Source organism: Desarmillaria tabescens, assembly GCF_030435595.1.
Source record: "Desarmillaria tabescens strain CCBAS 213 chromosome Unknown EV420scaffold_26, whole genome shotgun sequence".
Taxonomy (NCBI): Eukaryota; Fungi; Basidiomycota; class Agaricomycetes; order Agaricales; family Physalacriaceae; genus Desarmillaria; species Desarmillaria tabescens.
Genome location: NW_026848325.1, coordinates 435,439 through 449,359, shown reverse-complemented (window position 1 = coordinate 449,359; position 13,921 = coordinate 435,439). Strand labels below are relative to the sequence as shown.

At 51.4% G+C, this 13,921-nt stretch overlaps 6 protein-coding genes across 6 annotated transcripts; 3 read left to right on the top strand and 3 right to left on the bottom strand.

The window, feature by feature from the left end:
• Positions 1-64: 64 nt before the first annotated feature.
• On the bottom strand, positions 65-1,084 carry EV420DRAFT_1481551 (uncharacterized protein; the record flags this gene model as incomplete). Its single annotated transcript, XM_060469777.1, has 5 exons — positions 65-178; positions 239-298; positions 351-553; positions 609-805; positions 975-1,084. 5 exons carry the CDS (start codon positions 1,082-1,084, stop codon positions 65-67), a joined length of 684 nt encoding a protein of 227 aa, XP_060328825.1.
• Positions 1,085-1,811: 727 nt separating this feature from the next.
• On the top strand, positions 1,812-4,554 carry EV420DRAFT_1481550 (uncharacterized protein; the record flags this gene model as incomplete). The annotated part of the gene is made up of 10 exons (XM_060469776.1): positions 1,812-1,920; positions 1,973-2,063; positions 2,182-2,304; positions 2,514-2,607; positions 2,702-2,772; positions 2,829-2,883; positions 2,926-3,037; positions 3,572-3,735; positions 3,797-4,206; positions 4,239-4,554. 10 exons carry the CDS (start codon positions 1,812-1,814, stop codon positions 4,552-4,554), a joined length of 1,545 nt encoding a protein of 514 aa, XP_060328824.1.
• Positions 4,555-5,135: 581 nt separating this feature from the next.
• On the top strand, positions 5,136-6,242 carry EV420DRAFT_1481549 (uncharacterized protein; the record flags this gene model as incomplete). Its single annotated transcript, XM_060469775.1, has 6 exons — positions 5,136-5,162; positions 5,250-5,336; positions 5,401-5,601; positions 5,655-5,722; positions 5,775-6,038; positions 6,161-6,242. The coding sequence occupies 6 exons, from the start codon at positions 5,136-5,138 to the stop codon at positions 6,240-6,242; spliced, it is 729 nt and encodes a 242-aa protein (XP_060328823.1).
• Positions 6,243-7,657: 1,415 nt separating this feature from the next.
• On the bottom strand, positions 7,658-8,360 carry EV420DRAFT_1481548 (uncharacterized protein; the record flags this gene model as incomplete). Its single annotated transcript, XM_060469774.1, has 4 exons — positions 7,658-7,892; positions 7,949-8,097; positions 8,170-8,232; positions 8,262-8,360. The coding sequence occupies 4 exons, from the start codon at positions 8,358-8,360 to the stop codon at positions 7,658-7,660; spliced, it is 546 nt and encodes a 181-aa protein (XP_060328822.1).
• Positions 8,361-8,993: 633 nt separating this feature from the next.
• Positions 8,994-10,886, bottom strand: EV420DRAFT_1644950 (uncharacterized protein; the record flags this gene model as incomplete). The annotated part of the gene is made up of 3 exons (XM_060477717.1): positions 8,994-10,000; positions 10,062-10,652; positions 10,700-10,886. The coding sequence occupies 3 exons, from the start codon at positions 10,884-10,886 to the stop codon at positions 8,994-8,996; spliced, it is 1,785 nt and encodes a 594-aa protein (XP_060328821.1).
• A 1,105-nt stretch (positions 10,887-11,991) lies between these two features.
• Positions 11,992-13,285, top strand: EV420DRAFT_1644949 (uncharacterized protein; the record flags this gene model as incomplete). Its single annotated transcript, XM_060477716.1, has 4 exons — positions 11,992-12,419; positions 12,475-12,670; positions 12,733-12,799; positions 12,861-13,285. The coding sequence occupies 4 exons, from the start codon at positions 11,992-11,994 to the stop codon at positions 13,283-13,285; spliced, it is 1,116 nt and encodes a 371-aa protein (XP_060328820.1).
• Between the last annotated feature and the right edge of the window lie 636 nt (positions 13,286-13,921).

Below are 13,921 nucleotides of genomic sequence, written 5' to 3'. Positions count from 1 at the left end.
ATACATTCTTAAATCGGTATCCTAGTCTGCCTGCCTGCTCACATTAATGTACATATCCCATTGTTCAATGACACCCGCTCTCACGCAGCCGGCTCAATGTAGGGGTGAGCATGTCCAACAGTCTGATAACTTCTGGTTTCGAGAGGAAGTCGGACAAGTCCGTACTGAAAGTAGACGGCTAGTTTTAAGACAAGTCAGCATTTATATTACAACTTGACTTAGTTAGAATCATGTGTACCGGCGGTGCGATCTCGTCCAACGCAGACTGGCTATCCATGTCCGGTGTTTCAGCCTGGTACTAAGCAGAGGTTAATAGATTGCGCTACCACCAAAAGCACCGATCAACTCACCTGCGTCCCAATAGGTCTACCATTGAGGCAGGGATGAGTTCTTGCCGTCTCGTGTTGGATTCGGTAAGCCTTGCCTTGACCTTCTTGCTTTGACAGCTGGCTTGTCATCCCGTCATCTGCCTGGACATGCGCCGCCCACTGCACTTTGGGCTCCCAGTCGAAGAGGTCCCACGGTGTCGTCTCGTATGTGACCTTCCAGGCGACTGTGTTCCTGTGGATTGGTATCACTTAGGACATTAGAGGTTCATTGGAACGCACGTATTCTGGCTTTTTCCCCTGCAGATCTCTCTTGCTCTTCCTGATCCAACACTTCCCATGCGGCATCACAATACGGATCGGGCAACGCAGGTATGCTGGCTTGTCCCCTTGCAGTTCTCTCTTGCTCTTCCTCATCCCACACTACCCACGCGGCATCCCAATACTGATCGAAAACGTCTGCAACTAGTTGCCACAGGCTGTTTAGTAAAACGCAAAGCGTCGGACCGTTACCAGATTGATGCACCTTTCATCTGACACCAAGGCTTCCAGCGAGATGTAGAGTAGAGCCAATTATCGCGTCGAACAGACCAGAGACGCGGCGCGCAAGCCAATGAATTCATATATTGTACCTTGTCATGTGCTCACGATCGGAACACGGTAGCTCCTGCGGAAGCATGGCGAGTCATGGCTTTTTCAAATGGCGGGTTTTTCCGCCACAGCTGTGCCACCATGTACTCTATTTCATTGCCGTACATCGTTGGCCTCCGTTCCTCGTTCAAATTCTTATTGGGCGTGTCAGCAATGACCACAACCCTGGCTGGACATTTGTCACCAGGAAACGATTGGGAGCGATAGACTCCTTGCCCTCATCCTACCCCACCATGGATCCGCCTCAGTTACCCTTCGACATGGTGGCTCAAATTATGTCTCTCTCAATACTCATGAATGCCGACCTTTACCATTGTTTAACCATGTGCACGGAATGGTATGTCGCCAGTGTGCGGCAGTTGCTCCAGGTCGTGCGGGTGAATGAAAAATGGGATTGCACTTTCTGGTCACTCTACCTGCAGAGGCGATCAGCTCACGCCAGCTGCATCCGTCAAATACGCATTAACGGTCACAACATGCCATTGTCCTCGATCCTCCTCAATGATGTCATCTGCGTATGCCCCAGTCTCACCCTATTCCTCAGAGTCCATCTCGATCTCTCTCACTTTCAAAGGCCGGTCTTGTTCCAAAGCCCCATAGAGATCAGGCTGTGGCGATGTAGGTTCTGCAGGTCGGGAGCGGGCGCACTGTTCAGCTACTCTCATATCACAAGCCTGACTGTCATCAGACCTTCCTTCCTTACCGCCGATGTGCCCGGTCGTGTTTGGTACAGACCGCCTCGTTTAGTGGGCAGCATAACCATGACTCGGGCTACACTCCGTGACATGATGGAATTATTCGCTTGCTTGCCACCACGAATGATCAGTGTTCGAGATGGTTGAACTGGACGTCGTCTCAGCCGACAATTGGGAGCTCCATGGTGCGCGCATTGTTGTACCCACGCTGGGGAGTGCCGTGAAGCGATTGCTTATACACGCCATTGGTATGTTTCTCCATAGCCTAGATGTCTGCTCTACACGCTGATGTTTGCATAGAGACCTTCCCGCCTGTTCCCATGTTTATCGACCTATTGAACTTGGTGTCACTTGAATGGTTCGCATTTATGTCAGGCGAGATCAGCCCGACGTCCGCTCTCAACATGTTGCACTCCATACCGACGCACGCTGCCTCTCCGTCGTGTAACTCTTGCGGTGGCAACCTTCATCGACCCTACGTGGGGACGCGTTCCTACATCCTTGGTCAGGTTCAGGCGGAAAATCCACATGTGCATCGCTTATCACGCTCTCCCTGCCAACAGAGATGTCGTCAACACATCGTCCTTAGTTAACGTGTCCTACGGTACATATGCGGAGGTGTGGGATTACATGTAAGTGGTCTCAGGTCCTTGGGCCCAATCTCGAAGCTCAAACATCGACTTTATTCTTCTTTTAGTGTGAAAAAGAGCTCTTGGTGACTATGACCTATAGCTATACTTTCAAAATGTATTGCCAAGAATAGAGAATGCAACGTTATAATGTCATTTCGCATGTTTAGCAATGAATCCAACTGCTTAGCTTAACGGGTGTTCACGCACAGTGGATACGTATACATGTCTGTGCCATGTCCAACTGGAACGACTCTTCCAAAAAATGCACATCCCTCAAAACTCGCACCATGGGGCTTTGTTGAAGTATGTTTGGCTGACGCGTCAAAAGGGATTCTTATAGGACGTTATCATTTGCAAAGGCCTCTTAGCTTTATCTGACCAACCACGTCTTCGCTAGACGCGCACACACCAACAAGACCTTCCTAACAAAATGCTAGGCTATGACGAGTTCGAAAAAAGCTTGTACAGGTAAGTATACAGAATAAGGAACGTCTACACTATATGCTGAGCTGATTTGGACGCAGAGAAACGCTTATATGTGCGATCGTTCACTCCGAGGCATCTTGGGTGCAGCACATGGTGTGCAAGCCCTTTCAGATCATGGTTTATACCACCGTGCAGCGCTTTTCAGACGGATCTAGCAACCCGGGATTGGGAGGGGAGACGAAGGAGAGGGTGACATCGAGGGTGTGGGTTAAAGTGGAGCTGGATGTTGAGGAGTCGGTGGAGGATTGTAGTCTTGAACCATGAGGACAGCTCAACGATCCTTGAGGGCTGAGGCTGAGGCCTTGAGAGGTTGAGCTACGGAAGCTTTTTTGGGGCCATAGGTTCAGATCTTACATACTAATGATACTATTTGCTGGATCGATCTACTATCAATCTAAGCACTCTTTCCGGCCCCATCCGTGGTTCGGCAATCGCCGGCACGTCTTTCGGCAACATGCGATCTCCACCCAACATGCGATCTCTGATTTCCAACTTTGGCTCCTACCCCTCCTGCTACCCCCCAAATCTCGCGATTGGTCATTACCCTGCTGGCGGGACAGTAATGTCCTGCCATATCCGCTTGGACACTGTCGGCGGATCCCACTCGCCTCCGTCCCAATCGGCCCTGTGAACCCCAAACAAATTGCGACATTGTCCAATCCTTGCTTGCCTTTAGGCCGATAAAACATGGGAGTCCTCGTTTAATAAACTCCCATCATGCCCCGCTCTCCCAATATTGTCGACCTCTCTGGTGATCACCATGCTTTCACTGTGTCGGCAGATTCGTTCTCTATGGAAGACCCTATATCCCGGAGCGTGGCTCCCCAGGAGACTATCATCGTCGGGGTCAAGCCTGGCGATCCTCTTTCTGACAGAATTCATGTCCTCGACCAGATGCGTGGCGAGCTTGCCGATCTCGCTCATGCCGAGGTACAGTTGAAAAAGGTAAGTGCCATAAACATGGTCTTGATGTGGGAGTTCTTCAGGCTAAACGTCTCGTTTGTAGATGCAAGCGGAGAGAGACGTTGCTCGAGCACGGGTTGTCCAGTTGGAGGCATGGGTTGACCACTTGGAGGAGGCAGCGTCGCACCACGAAGCAGCAGTGACCTCCCTCACCAATCGGTTGATTACCGCCATACAGGCTCGAGACGTAGCGGAGGCGCGGGTGCGCGAGGTCGATCGGGAGGCGTTGTCTTATCGAGAGCCGCCGTCGTCCGTCGCAAATGGAGCCCTGACCACGCGGAACAGTCGACAGGACGACGACAACGATATGGGACCCCTTGCCCACCATGAGGTAAAAGAGTCTGTTTTCTTCACTGTGGTGTCTTTAACATTTGTCTTCTCTAAGGGTATGGCGGCCTTGGCGTCAGCTGTGAAATGTACCATCTGTCGCACGCAGATGTGGGCTGCTGTGATGTGAGTACTTTGACTCGCAACGTCTCTCCCAGCTCACCGAACCACAGGTTAACGGACTGTGGGCACATTGCGTGTGTTGCATGTGTGCAAAAGGCCTTTGTAGACCAGATGTTGAACCGACCGCGGGTGGATACTTTCCTATGCCGAGGTGATCCTCCTACGGAGTTCACCTGCCCAACTTGTCGAGTCGCGGTTACCCAACATCCCGCCCTGCAGCCCATCGTGGGCGCGGTTGCTACGGCGCTGACTAGCATTCATGCCCCATCTGCAGGGTACGGAAGCTTTACGATGAATGAAAATGTTCTGGCAGAGTTTTTTCCCGACGACTTTCAAATGTTCGTAGCATAGTTGTGTGGTTCACGTTAATGTTGGGGCGATGGTGAACTAAATATAGTCTGTTGCAGCCTCGGCCAAAAAAAAAAATACGAAGAGCTTTATTGCGAGTGTTGTTTCGCGATATAAATTATGGTGACTAGCAGCCAAATAACATCGGTTGGTTTAATCTGACACCTCGATGAGGAGAGGCAGTCCCGCCAGATCGATACATCAAATTCTTTGCAGGCCTGATTATTATCGGTTTGACGACATCAAGAAGTTGAAGGTCGCGGATGTTTCATTGTGATTGTTCACTGGTGTCTGGGAACCGATTTATTCGTTCCCGTGTGAAGGAGCCGGTTGCAGTCATTATTAATGTTCACCGTTCGTTGATGTTTTCCGTTCCTGACCCGTGCTCAACAGTGGCAAGCCGTGGTTTTCTATGTCAAAGTCGGTCCAATACCGATGCGGGCGCATACACACTGATGACCGGTCCCTGGAAGTTGCAAACGAGCTCAATGTATTCGGAAGCATACCGTGGGGTACGCGTCTTCTTACATATATATATATGGTCTCCCCAATCATACACCCATCTCGCGCTTTGGGATTTCGTGATGGCCTCCACCGCGAAAATCGAGGAGGTACGCAGAACTTGGGTCCCACTTCTCCCGAGGACAGGACTTACTGATCCTTGGCCGTGTAGCTCACTACTCGTTTGGTCGAAAAAGGTGGGCAAGGGCAATGCACAATCCCTTGCATCCGATCTGCAGGACCTCCTCAAGGAGATTGACGAATTTGTTGGCGTCAATAATCAGGTGCGTGTCGCGTCGTGATCTTGCCTTACTGCTGCGCTCACACTAACCTTCCTGGTACCTTCAGCTCCTTTCTAGTGTGCGAGCGGATCGACGTCGCATCGCCGGAGAGGTTCTCAATTTGGTTGACGAGCTCGTGCTCAAAGAGCGGTGCTTGAAACAGGTGTGTGACGGTCGTCGCCGTGCAGAGCGGGCATCCCGCGATGCAGAGGCATGGGCGATGCGAAGCAAAGGACAGGCTGAGCGCCTTTGGGCCGCGTTACGGGTGGTAAGTGGTTTAGCTTGTGACCCAATCAAACCTATTCACGAGCCTGGACATAGGATTGGCACGCCGTAGAAGGCGAATTGACGTGCAACATTTGTTTGGGCAAACTTTGGAGTGCCGTCACGTATGTCTGGCACAGTTCGCGAAATGTTGTCACTGACAGGCATATTTGGCAGGATCGTCCTGTGTGGTCACACTACCTGTGCGAGTTGCACCTACGAATGGTGGAGAAAGTGCAAAGAGGCTCCCCAATCGACCTACTCTTGCGTACGGTGCGGCACCACATCTGACCGGCATCCTTTGCGGGCGTTGACGATCGAGGGTGCCGTGCGTGAATTGCCCAGGCTGAACGACGACAATCGACTGTTGTATGAGGAGGCGGCCAAAAGGGTGGGGTATGAGGACGACAGCAGTTGGAATGATTTTTTCCCTAAAACACTGTAATATTGCATTGGGCACCTATGTAACTAGTCATGCTCTACTGTCAGCCGAACATTTACTGTTGATCTATATTGAGAAATGCACTGTTTCGGTCGGATATCAAACCTTGCCATGCATACAGCCACTTTGGAGATGCGAATTGCTCATTTGAGGAACAAAAGTTGAATGCCAACATGACACAGCAAGACCTCAAGACAAGATAATAGTAAAATTCATGTTACATATATGGGTTCGGTGACTTTAGACAGGCGATTTACATATACCTAAGCGTTGTTTCTAGATGAGCAACATAACTCATCCACCTTGGATCCTGCCTATCACGCTTCAAACTGAGTGCCCTCCACTGTTCTCTAAAGCTCTTGTCCGCCATGTTCACCAGTTGTCTGAAAAGATGCAAGACGCGAGCTAGCCGGTCCATGGCTCCCCGCAAGTCTGGCACCGAGGCAGAATATTGAGGTGTGACTGCATAGAGTTCGAGGAACGGGCCCAACTCCTTCGACAACAAAGACATACAGTGTTCTACCAGCTGGCCGATGACCGTGACATCAAGGGGAGATGGTCACTGACCGGTGAACGCTGGGACGGGGAGAGAGAGGGGTGGTGCTGGCGATGGATGGAGCGGCGGAGGGAGGTTCGCCTGACTGACGGTCGGAACGGCGGGTGCAGCCAAAAACACAGGCACGGGCACGACGTTTGGTGAGGGCGAAGAGCTCCTGGAGAGTACGGGTGTGCTATGATCAATGGCGTGTTCTTGTTTAGATTTTTGAACAAGAAAGCTTACCCATATAACCACTCCGCACAGACGGAGCAGGGTAAAGCCAGGTTACAACACTGGCGCCTCGCAGAAGGTTCGGCAAAGGCGACTTTGCAGGTTGGTGGCTGGCATTTTGAGCAAGGTTGTTTGGGGGGGGGAAGGACGTTGACAACTCTTCGGACGCCGACGGCAAGGATGAGGCTAAGGGTTAGGATTTTCAAACCCAGCTTGCACGTCGTGCTCGAGACGGCCACGCTGCACAACATGCCGGCTCCCTGCGAAGCATAACCAAAAAGTTATTGGATATTGAGCAAGATAGGGTAGGGTCTCGTATCAATAATAAATTCCTGCGACAGACCCTCGAGCATCCCTTGCCAGATTAGTCCAGGGTAAATGAATCGTCAGAGCATTCCGAGAGGTGCAAGGGGTGGTGATCACGAAGGTGGGAATATGAACCTTGGAAGAGGTATTGAACACGTTGCATTGCCGTCTCAATGGTGGAGATTAGACGGCCTTTCCCGCAAAGCTAGCTTGTGGTACATCTTCTTCGGGTGTATTTCGGTCGATCCACGAGGTGTGGAGATGCGATCGCTTGTCCCAAAGTTAGAAGGGAAAGCCGGGGTGCAGAACAGTACGCACGAAGAAGAGCCAATACAGTGACCTTGACATCATCATTCACACTGATTGCCCAGGGAGACAGGTAGCACCAGTACTTTGAAAAGCCAGGAGGATATATTTTGTAATTTCGCGTGAAGAATTTGTGCATATTACATATAGTCCTTATATCATAGCAGTTAATCAACTGAAGTACATGCGACCAGATCGTGTGTGGACTCAATCAGAAGGCGCAGGAAAGAACCACTGCTAAATGTATTCAGAGGGGTCCTGGTCGACAAACCCAAGTTTTTCACAGAGTTTTTCGATCTTGTGGTTGCGCATGGGAGGTTGGTGAACGTCAGCTTTGCATACAGGGCAGGTTAGGTCCAAGGATGCCTCGTCTTTGTCGTCGACGGAGCCAACATGACCCGCCTCTTGCGGCATGTGCTGAGCGAACCAGCTCCATAGGCAGGCGGGGTGAAACGTATCTCCGCAGACAAGGCTGTACACCGCTAACTCAACCTTATGCGTGGCTAGAGACACATACGCGTTACGCACCTGTACGCCCTTCTAAGCTCGTTAGAGCAAAACCCGCACGTCAGTTCCTGCTTCATAGCCTCGATGAGCTTCTCTGCATCACGCGCTTGGTTCAGTTCCACGTTGAGACAGTCAATAGATTGCTGCACCTTTTCTAGCTTACTCGATTCCTATGGAAAGTACGGACATCAATACCGAAGTTGTCAGGTAGTAATTACAACAAAAATGACCTGGTGACAGACTGTCATCATAAACTTCAAATCCTCCTCGTCGCGGTGAGCCTTTTCTTCGGCTTGTGCAGCTCTCTGCGAAGGAAATGATTGGAATGACACACAGATTCGAGGGGGGGAATTAAAACCTTTTCCAAAACGTCGCATGCATCTTTGAGTTGGAATGCATTCTGTAGAATCATGAGATGATACAGGCCGGACATGTCTGGCTCTGGAGGGTTCTGTCGTTAGCTCTCTGGCTGGAATGCGACTCCCGGCACCCGTCGACAATGTCCAGACGAGGTAAACAAGACATTGCTGTCTGTTCATGGGCATCGGAGAGAAAGAACCATACTGTTGAAGGTTGGATTGATGGGGAAACAGACGCGACGCGTAAGACTAATTAAGGACTGCAGGGCAGTCAACTGTCAAATGATGTGATGGTCAATTGATAAGCCTGGCTTGAATTTTAAAATTCATGTTGATCGATGCGAATCACCTGATAGAGCTCGCCGCTTCGGACCGCCATTTGACAGAGATAAAGATCTATTAGAGCTAATGCCCGAACACCTTGATAAGATGGTCATTTCGTCTAGCGGCTAACATGCGACTGATGATTTTTTTGCTCGGATCTCCCCGAAGTTGGGGACGTGCGTCATGGGTTCAATCCCTAATTGGGACGGACCGCTGAGGGATAATGATTATTCACCAAGAATATTTTTCTCTGGTTGGGTCATGGAGAGCAAAACTAGATTTTTCAAAGTTACCAATAGTAGCGAGTGATATACAATACACCAAGATGTTATATTATACATTGTATTATAGGACGTATCATTACGGCTCTAAGACTTCTGCCACTATTCCCATTTCGTGACGTCCAGGATATACCCCGATTCCTGGGCGAAATAAAGCTTGCGTGCTTCAGGTATGAAGGGGACGAGGGGCGTGCGAGGTAATCGTCTCGGTAGAATGGGCACCCGTCCAAAAGTCATGAAGAACGTTTCGCAGTAAAAGGAGGCCATATCTTTCTCGATCTGCACCACGTCTGCCTCTGAATACTTAGACTTGTCCGACGAAAGCGATGTTGGACAGCCGCGCCAGTCCTGCATGCAACGACGCATGGAGAAGACATAGGGTGCACGCTGCATCCAATTGGAGTGCACCAGGCCCCAGTTCACGCTCCCGAGGTCAATGCAATGCAACAGATTCCATTGTCCATACGGAAAACACTCGCCCACGAGCTTGCAGTGATGTGCATCAGTCTTCAGAGAAAGCTTCTGGTCGAGCGCTGAAAATTCAAGGCGAAAGTTGGTTTCGGCCAGTTCCCACAGGATCTCTCGCACATCATCATTCCCAAGTGCAGAGCTACTCTTGTGGCCCCAACAACCCTCAGTGGATAGGGTGGTATCCACAGTTAACTCTGCGTGACAGCCATTGAGAAATGCTATCACTTGGTCACGCCGACTTTGTTCTCCACGTGCGCCTGACGCGCCTGTTTGGGGGTGTAGCCAGTCCATCTGAAGGATGGTTCGCCACATCTGATGGTTCTTGACCTCTGGACTAAAGTGAACCTGCAATCGAGCGAGAAGGCCTTGCCGCAGCCGCAACCATGAGGTTATCATGAGGGTAAGCTTCTCCGCTGATTTGACGGTGACGAAAAGATCGGGTCGAGGTAAGGCGTACCCAAAGGCGGCGCAAGGAGGGCAGGACTTGTCGGCGTTGACGCTGAGCAGACCGTGTAGCCATGTGTCAACCAACGGCGGAAGTAAGGGATGCTGCACCACGTCGAACTTCTTCACTGTACCGGTCAGCAGCATTGAAGCTGGCTTTTGTTTGCCACGACGAGATAGTTCGGGGCGTTTATCTGACAAGTGTGAAGAGGGTGGAGGTCAGTAGCGGGATCTAAGGGAGGAGAAAGAGCGTACAAGGACGGTATCGCGCTTGGTCGGCAGTCGAGGGAGCAGGCTCCGGCTCGACGGCGTTCTGAGGTAGCGCCAGGTTAAAAGGATTGGGTGCATTTAGGTGCGAGCGGGTGAAACGTTCTATTGCTTTGTACTTTTCTTCGTCTGTGGCAGCTCCAACGTGAATAGAACGAATGACCAGCCGGCAGGAGGATGAGGGGATGTTTAGATGGTGCGGCTCTTGAATGGGTTCCACCGAGTCAATGCGTACCTTTCCCGCCATATTCAGAGGATGTATGAACCAGACGGGAATGCCTGCTCGACAGAATTCCTGGGCGACGGTAGGATTCATGGTAAAGGCTCCAACCAGACTCTCGGACCCTCCGGTTCCCTCCTCACTGGGTCGTTCTGCGAGTCCAGTCATGCGGGGTCGATAAACAAGGATGTAATCCATGATAGCCTGAAGCTCGAGTGCCAGACGTTGCGTCTCTGCCACGCAGAGGCACAGCCGTTCGAATACCAAGGGCAGCGCCTGGACGTGTTCAAGGAACATGCACAAGTAATGCGCATTAGTGAGAATCAATTTGTTGTGAGATTCGTCCCAGGAACCGTCCTCTGCAGCGCGGATAATGAGAAGGCAGGCCTCGTGAAATCAGGCGAACTGTCGAGGTTGCCACATTCCAGGGCCCCGTATAGCAGAGGAGTCGTCCCATGGTATGAAATCACTGAGGCGAGGAAGTTCGTAGAGAGGCTTAAGATTGGCGTCGGTACAGCTGAGGCGAATGCAGCCAAGGTGAGGACGCAGGGGAGAATACGGTTGTGGCCAACATAGCTGGTCGTCTTGCCCATAACGGTAGTTCTCGCGCAAGTAAACGGTTCGATCGCGACCGAGGGGGGGTTGTAATAGGCCTCGAGGGGAGTTTGGTGTTATTAGGAGGGTGTGAGAGTCTAGGACTGCACCGCATCGTCCTTCCCAGCCTTGAAGGGCTGTCCAAAAGGTTTGCTAAATAACTGTGGACCACAACAAATGAGAGAAACTCACGTTCCCCCGGTCGGGAGTGGCGCAGCAGCGGCGTGGAATCCTTCGAGAGTTGCTCGAAGGTGTACTCGGCCTCCGATTGCATAGTCAACGCTAAGACAAAGGTATACTTCTCCGGTAGGCGGGGAATTCAAGATACACCGACAGATGTCGAGGTGCAGCCCAACGACCTTGCGGTAACAGCTGGGAAAATCCGACCAGGCGTAGAAGTGGAGTCGGTGAGGCGGGCAAGACGACTTTGATGGTGGCGTCCAAGGCTAGACCGTAGGCACGTGCGAAGATCTCCCAAGCATCCCTGATGGCCGATCTGTTGCCGCGGAAGCAAATGCTATGTGTTGTGCCACGTCAAGCACCTTCATTCCCACCAGTGGGGAGTAAGGCAGTAATGCCTGCTCCCCCTGGGCGGTACGGGTTCAGACACTGCCTGGACATTGTCGGCAGCGTATGACTCCTTCTTTCTCAAACATACAATGGCAAAAGTACTTATTTTTCGCAAGGGAGGATAGGACTCGGGTAAATTGGCGTATGTCATGCCGATGTCAAGTTTTGTGTGGCGGGAACGCGGTCGCGGTTGCAACTGAACATGTCGTTGCCCATTTACTGGTACCATGATTCGACTAGGTGAGGGAATGCATTTCTCACTCATGGAAGAGGCGCGTTACGCAGTACCAGTTACCTGCCTCCTCTGAGGGTCGGCCGTTATTGGCGGGAGTATGTGACTCCGTCCTTGGAGACGTCAGAAACTGTTTTATATAGCGGTCGTTTCATCAACAACGCGTTGCCTTGGTTGAGGCTTGATTGTTCTGAATGCTAATTGCGGTCGTAGGTTGTACCCGATCTGGGCGCGAATTCACAGCCTATGTACCATGCGACGTACACTTGGAGACACTGGCGGTCGCGACAGAGTCGAGAGAGATGTTGGACAGCGATGAGGAGGAAGAGCTGGAGCTGATCAACTGCGAGCAGTCAAACGAAGAGGGCTTGCTTTCCCATAAAAGCTTCCGTCGGGGTGGGCCAGATGATTCTGTGGTAGCCCAGAGGGGCTCACTCGTCTATGTGCCGAATATGGATCTCTCACCAATGCAGCGGAAGAAAGCAAAGGGACGTCTGCATGCTCGCCGACGTCGGGGTGTGGATCGACAGGACGCGTCTACACGCTCAGCGGGCGCGAAGGCCGTATCCCTAAAACGCGTCCACATGGCCACGCCGGTAGCAAGCACATCCTCGGTCCCAGTACCTAGCAAAAGCAGCTATACTGGAGGGACTTCGAGGGTGGAGGATCAGCGTGAATGGACCTTGCCGGAACTCATGGATATGGGTTTCCAATTGGTCACCAATGACGGGTATGACGCGTTTCAATGGCATAAGTTAGCGTGGAACTGACAATTGAACTAGCAGACACATCCCAATCGTTGACGGAAAAGGTCGCATCTTTGTATCTGGCTGTAGTCCGCCTCGAGATGACCTCACTGCTCGAGGCGGCATGCCGTGTTGGAATGAAACCCGTGCTGAGGCGTTGCGTGCGATTTTGGAATGTCGCGATGCAACAGGTCTGTGCTACGCTATGCAGCATCGGCGTGGAAATTATGCAACTGTGAGAACAGGTATCTCCTTTGGAGGACAACAACGCCCAGGCAAACTCGTTCATTGCCACAGGTAGCAGCAGCGCTGGAAAGGCTGTGCAGTAATGAAGCGGTGAAAAGGGTGGCTGGCTATATGAACGGTACGTCGCCATCTTCCATACCGCCGCGACTGGATTACTGATTGTAGGCTCTTAAATAAAGATTGTTTCAGGGTGTCCCAACCAGATCTCTTTGATCTCTATGCCGATACTCTGCATACCCTTCTCTCGCAACATCCTCAGCTTCAGCCTAACTTCCCACCTGAAGTGTCTGTATTTGCTGCGGCAATTTTTAACTTGGGACCTCAAATGGTGACAATTGGACATTACGACAGCAAAAACCTTGGATGGGGGATGTGTGTAGTCTACGCCGATGGGAATTTCAATCATCAAATGGGAGGACATCTCATTCTGTGGGACCTCAAGATCGTCCTCGAGTTTCCTCCAGGAACTTGCATCATTCTACCGTCGGCGCTCATTAAACACTCTAACGTTCCAATCCAGCCCAGCGAATCACGAATTTCTTTTACACAGTACACTGCTGCAGGACTTTTTCGTTGGGTGGGCAACGGTTGCATGTCCGACTGAACCTTTGCAGAGATGGCTTCATCGGAGAGACGGGAGGCTCAGAGAGGCGAGCGAGCAATGGCTTGGAAGAGAGGGCTGGCCATGCTATCCAAAATTTGAACTTCATGGGCGTGTATGGTGTTGATAGAGTCAAATGGTTTATAAGATTGTAACATGTAGTGATACCTAAATAGAGAGTTATCCGTTGCGTCTCGCCCGTTTACTTGTTTTTTTGGTTTTGCCGTGTGAAGTGAGGCGCTGAGACAATGGCTTGATATCTTTGAGTATCAACGTTGGCATATTAACGTGCTCGCCAAGTAGTGTAGCAGCTCTGCCTGGCAAGCTGCTTTATTAGATACTCACAGAACTCGTACGTAGTGTAGGTGGGGGATCATGGGGGTCACGTGGTCGACTGTTGCCTCTGTGCGGCGTGGGTGCTTTTTCTTTCTTGAACCACTGCGACGTCCGAGACAGCAATGTCCGCCGTCGCAGTGGTCGTCACTACGCACCTCTGGCTTGGACATAGTCGGCCTGTGGATATTGCGTTCTCAAGATGAATTACAAGGCCCGTTTCAGCGTTCGACTTGGAGCGCCAGACAGCAATGCCGGCGTGTGGTGGATGGAGGAAGAACGGCTTGCACACCGTCGTCAGCCAGT